The sequence below is a fragment of the Orycteropus afer genome, unplaced genomic scaffold, assembly GCF_000298275.1.
Source record: "Orycteropus afer afer isolate SDZICR_OR568_19922 unplaced genomic scaffold, OryAfe1.0 scaffold00267, whole genome shotgun sequence".
NCBI classification, from domain to species: domain Eukaryota; kingdom Metazoa; phylum Chordata; class Mammalia; order Tubulidentata; family Orycteropodidae; genus Orycteropus; species Orycteropus afer.
Genome location: NW_006921854.1, coordinates 2,466,952 through 2,473,158, shown reverse-complemented (window position 1 = coordinate 2,473,158; position 6,207 = coordinate 2,466,952). Strand labels below are relative to the sequence as shown.

The 6,207-nt window shown below is 42.3% G+C and overlaps 1 protein-coding gene across 1 annotated transcript in view; it reads left to right on the top strand.

Annotated features, from left to right (window-relative positions):
* Nucleotides 1-6,207, top strand: part of LOC103205054 (tomoregulin-1) — a 124,426-nt gene that overhangs the window by 66,803 nt on the left and 51,416 nt on the right. The window contains exon 5 of the mRNA XM_007950320.2: nt 2,113-2,209. Within this exon, the coding sequence (XP_007948511.1) occupies nt 2,113-2,209 (97 nt within the window). The remainder of the gene's footprint in view (nt 1-2,112; nt 2,210-6,207) is intronic.

The window sequence follows — 6,207 nt, the reverse complement described above, 5'->3', positions numbered from 1 at the left end:
TAGCCACTATGCTACCAGAGCTCCTACTGTAGTAAAATTCACACTTCTACAAATGATAACTATAGTTACTCTCCTGTCAGCACTTATCTGTAACCTTACTCCAGATTTCGTAGACTCCAAAAATGTCAGAGCAGGGAGCACAGTAAAGGTTGCCTGGAGAGCAGGAGCTCTGGTGGTGTAGTGGTTAAGGCATCTGGCTGCTAATTAAAAGGTCGGTGGTTTGAACCCACCGGCTGTTCTGTGGAAGAAAGATGTGACAGGCTCCTTCTGTAAGGATTTATAGCCTTGGAAACCCAGTAGGGGTCACTATGAGTTAGGATCAACTTGATGGCAGTGAGTTTGGTGTTTTATGACAGAGCAGGAGAGGAGTCCTGGGTGGTGCAGATAGTTGAGTGCTTGGCTACTAGCTGAATGGTTGGCGGTTCGAGTCCACTGGGATGCTTCAGCAGAAAGGTTTGGCCATCTGCTTTGGAGAGTTCACAGCCATTGAAAACCTGTGGAGCAGAGTTCTACCCTGAAACAAGTGGGGACTCTGGACAGAGTCGATTCAACAGCAGTTGGTTTGGTTTTGGTTTTCGAGAACACACGAACTGTCATGAAGAAGAAGTGACAATTTCAGCGAAAAAAAAAAAGATTAAAGCTGTTGAACAGTAATATTGGCTTTAAACCTAACATGTTCAAGCAGACCCTCCATGATTATGTGGGAATGATCAGATCATAAATTCTAGAGCTGGAAAGGATTTTGAGAGATTGTGTGTTCTAGCCTCTGTGGTGTGATATTGAATCAGGAAACTGTCTTTGTTCTTTTTTTAAAGAAGTGGAAGTTGATCTCAGGATTTGATTATATAGCACAGTACAGGATGACTTGTCCTGTGCGTGTAGCTACACCTTTGTTGAGGGAGTGTGAGTGAGCAGGGCTAAGGAAGATTGGCGGACAAGCTAGTGAGCTCATGGCGACTGGTCCTCCTGGCTCACATGGTGTCTCTGAGGCCTCATAAACCCCTGGGGTCATGATTGGTGGAATCTACTTGGTTAGCAGGTGTGCATGTGCGCTTGGGCATGATTTCTGTTTAAAGTGCAGGCTGGCTCCAAAGCTGGACGCATTAACAGACAGGTTTGTTAGCTCTATGGCCTTTCTTTTAACACTTTCCTTACTGATCGAGAGCCTTTGAACTGTGTTCTTTCCATAACCAAATTGGGAAAGCCCTTGAGTACCCTGAAATTCCTGACGTGGCCTCCGAACTGACCTCCCTGCCCAGGTTGAGAGTGTCTGGATAAGATCCATTCTGGGCCAGCCCCATAAATGGGAGGTCCCCTCGAGTGTGGGACGTGAGCTGACCGGGGACTCGTGGTATCCACTGTTTTTCATGCTGGATGGTGGGAGACCCACATACTTCTGCATCGAGGTGTTTTTGGCCGTGGCACAGTAGAATAAGGGCAAGTGCTTTGTAAAGAGACACCTTTACTTTTAAGTTTTGGAGATAAGTATTTTTTTTGAACTCTGCCATTAAAAGGCAAGTGTGAAATGGATGTGAGGAAAGGGTGATGGTTATGCAGTCTTGGGTTCAAGCACAGCCCTGGGTTTAGGCACAGCCCTGGGTTCAAGCACTTGCCTGCTGACCAGCATCCACAGGCCTGTTTGTACCTGTAGGGCACTCATGGGACTCCATTTGTTGCTCATATCTTTTCTCTCTTATTTAATGTATGTGGCACTTCTCTTAAAAGCAGTTAGTTATCAAAATCTATTACAGTGTTCCTGTGTACACAGCTGAAGAGGTGATTTTTCTAGCACCTGTCCTTGCTTTTCTTCAGAGAATATACTGTGCTCTGTGGAGGCAAGATTTCTGGACTAAAGCAGTGATAGATTTTGGAAGTGAATGTTTTCAAGAGCTTGAAAACAGAAGCAGGATAATGGCGACTAAAAACATGAAACACATCTGGAAATGATGCTAACTTTTGGTTGAAAATCTGATGTTTAGTAGAAAGAACTTTATTAGCACAACATAAATGATTTACTTATATTTCAGAAACAAGGTGACCTCAGTCTATGTCATAGTCATATACAGTTTTCTAGTGATGAAAGATCAACACCTGGTTTTTCTTTTTCAACAGAAGAGGAAGGGTCTGGGGCAGAAGTTCACAGAAAACACTCCAAGTGTGGACCTTGCAAATACAAAGCTGAGTGTGATGAAGATGCGGAAAATGTTGGGTAAGTTCATTGAGGGAAAGGGATAAACGTAATTGGAGGTTAATCATCAGTATTAGTAAATTGTAGAATTGTATTATTGTGGTTGAATATTTTGTGTGTTAATACTTCTCTGTTGACTTTTCTCTTACTTTTATATGATACTATGGTTTTTAAATCATTTTAAATGTTTTGTTTTAGAGTGAGAATTTATTGACGGGGTTTTTGGTTTTACCAGTGCCTTTATCTTTAATTTATAGTTTTATACCAATTGGTAATTTGTAAAAATCAGAAATGCTGTTATTCAGAGAGAACATTTGAATTGATATCTGTAATAAACAGCTTCTGTTGTTCTTAACTTACATTTTACACAAAAAACTTTTCACCTATTTCATTGTATTAAGAACAAAATCCAAAACTGTTTCAGCTTTTTAGGTACAGTGCTTACATAATAAGTAAAAATTATTTCTAGAAACCCTAAGTTGCATAGACTGACATCAGATTGTTTCAGTCTGTTCTCACGCACGTTCAGCCTTCGTTAAAGTGGGGTTTATCCCTGGATGGCATTGTCTGCCCAGTTTCCCATTCGTTCTGTAAGAAGTGGTGTCAGTTTGGTAGAAAAGTAACAACATTGACATTCATCCACAAGTCGTGTTTGATTCTTCCTTTCATGAGTTTGATCTTTATTTCCAATCTCACCCTTTTGTTTTCATGTGGTGCTTTCCTTTTACATATTTAATCCTAAAGCTTTGATGCTGACTTCAGGACCTTATAGCACAATGGAGGGCCACCTCATTTCCTTTCATGCATCTTTTAAGACCCTTGTTTTATAGGGATCTATGATTTCTTCCTACTCATACGTATTTTTGGTGTGTATTTTCCATTCCCATATTTTTTAGCCATTAAATGCAAATTGGAGCCTGTCAGTAAATAGTAGCATGGGGCAATCAGTATTAATGACCAAAGTGAGTTTTACAAATGAAGATCACCCCATTTTTGGTATTGTGGTACAAAGTCAGCTATTTGGATGTTATTTGGTAAAATTAAATATCTGATAATTTGCTTACCATGTATTTCATAGTAGGTGAATGTTGGGAAAAGTTCGGCAAAAAATGACAGAAGAAAAATAAAAGTGACATCAGTAAAACTGGAAGGGCCACTGTGTTTCTGCACTTGGTCACCTGGATTGACTCCTGTATACTCATTTCAGTCAGTGGTTTGATTGGGCAAACATGTTGCTAAAGCACACATTGGTCTGTTGGGAATAAGAGAGATGAACAATGTGGGCTGTGCAAAGAACAGTAGGAGATACTCTGCTCACTCTTCTCTTTGTACTGACAATGTGGTGGGTGAGACACCATTGTGTGTGTGTGTGTGTACTTTAGTGGAGATTTTGTCCCGTTCGGTGTGTTTCCTCAGGATTGTTATATATTAATGCCAGAGTCCAGATAGCTCTTGGTGATTAAATGCTCCATCTGTCTGTTTTTATTCCTTTGATAGGACCTCCTTTCTGCCCTAGTGGAATGTATTTCTCTTTGCTATCGTCGTTGTTGTTGTTGTTATGTGCCCTCAAGTTGGACTCGGCTCATAGAGACCCCTCCTTGGGTTTCCGAGGCAGTATCACTACGGAAGTAAATTGCCCGTCTTCATTCTGAGGAGTGGCTGGTGGGTTTGAACTGCCAGCCTTCCGGTTAGCAATCAAATGCCTTAGGCACTATGCTAGTAGAGCTATCATTAGTCATGCCTAAATTTAAGAAGATAGAAGTCTTGGTTAGAAGTGGAACAGATTCTGTCTAGTCTCAGCGGTGGCCCCAAATATGACATCTCTATGGTGAAATACACACCTTTACATGAACACCTCCTCCTAATATGATTTGTCACCTGTTCTCAACCAGAGCAACTTTGGCTAAGTGAGAAGTTAATTTTGTATGCATCTGTTTGTTTGAGAGCTTGCAGCCCCCGTTCTTGCAGGTGCAGGTTCTAAGCATAAGGAAGTGGGCACAGACCAAGGAAAGGCTTACTGTTCTTGTCTGCTGCTCTGACAAGAATATACCACAAATGGGATGGCCTTAACAAACGGTTTATTCTCTTACAGTTTGGAGGCTTTACATCCAAGTTCAAAGTGCCAGGCTCTAGGGGCTGGGTGAATGTCTCTCAACCTTAGGGTCCAGCTCTGCCTCCTGCTCCCGGACCACTGAAGCTGGAGGCTTTTCTTCACTCAGACAGCTGCTGGCTGCTGAGGCTGCCAAGCTCAAGGTTGACAAGTCAAAAGGCACCATCCCGATGTTACCAAACCACACAGCAGGTCATTAATTCAAGTCCAATGTAAGTCCCAAGGTCGGCAGAGCATGGCAGGCTGCTGAACGACATGGCTACATGCAGGGTTCAAGTGTGCCATAGGCTAGAGACCATTCTCAAAGGCTTCTCCTTATATTCAGGAAGCAGACCACATCCCTAAGGCAGCCACTCAGCTGCTCACAGTAGATTCCACCATGGAGTTGATTACCAGTCTCATCATGGGGAATACTCCATCCAGCTGCCCAGCCACTCAACCAGGCCCAGCCAAGTTGACACACAAACTGAACTACCACGCTTACCAACAGAGGAGAGAGCCGACTCTCACCTCATGTGAAGGTGCACTGGTAGCCAAGTTCAGGCAAGGGAATAGATGTAGCCATAAAACCTTAAGAAAGCAATTGGTGCTTTAGCTAGGAAATAAATGATAAGGCTAGGATGATTGATCCTACTGTGGAAAAAGACAAAAGGAAATTTTAGGAACAGCTAATCTTTTCATCTTTAAAACACATTACTGATCATAGTTGTTTAATAGTTTAAATGTGCCTCACTGGTCATTGTGGATATTTTTGTTATGTTTTTAAATGGTTCATGGTACCAAGAAACCTAGATGGAGGTTACATAACTCCCTGAAGACACACAGCACATGGGCTTTTTTCATGGTGGCCACCATGTTGGTCTCAACAGAATTTTGACTTGGGCATTAGACCCTTTAGTGACAGAAAACAGATGCAGAAAAAATGACAAGTCAGTAAGATTTGACTTTTATTAAGCTGTTACTTAATTTTCTTGTTAAAAGGTACATTTTTAATTATTGAAAATGAAAGCAAAATTACATACCAAGTTCTGATGTCCTGACTTCTTCCGGACTCTGTTTAGCAGAATCAGAGAACATTAAGATTGGGTAGGATCTTGACATTGATCTTCTAGTTGAATCCCCTCACTTGACAGATGAGAACATTGAGGACTAAAGGAGGAGCGGTTGAGGGGGGACGAGGGGTCATCTCCTAAATTCCAATGCAGTGTTTTTTCTTACCAAAAAACCGAACTCACTGCTATCCAGTCAATTCGACTCACACCGCCCTCTCCTTGGGTGTCCAAGGCAGTATCTCTATGGAAGTAGATTGCCCAAACTTTCTTCTGAGGAGTGGCTGGTGGGTTTGAACCGCCAGCCTTCTGGTTAGCAGTCAAGCGGCTTAGACAGTATGCCACCAGAGCTCCTGTGTTTTTCTTAGCAACTGCCTTTTCCTGTTTGTGCCGGTTTTATTCCTAGAAGGAATGTCTTTATCTTTCCCCTCTGAGGACTGATGTCCAATGACTTACAGAAAAACCTCGTCCCAGTTGTGATTTCTTTGCTTCCTCCTTGGTCACTCTGAGGACTCGCTGCTCTTGAAGTTTCTCTGTGTAGTCTTGCTTCATCTAGAATGCTGAATGCCTAGTTATTGTCAGACTTTTTTTTAAAAAAATTTTATTGTAATTTGCATGAAAGTTTACAGAGCAAACTCATTTTCCACACAGCAGTTCATGCACATTTTGTCTCATGACACTGACTGCAGTTCCCCACAAAGTAACAGCTCTCTTCCCACCTCCTCCCTGTAGTTACCCCTGCCCTGTGTCCTGCCCTCCCATGCACTCCTGCTCCTGGGCTGCCTCCCTGTGCAAACACTGTCCTTCTGTTCTCCCACGATTGATGGGTGAAGGAGTGTATCTATACAATGTGAATGTTT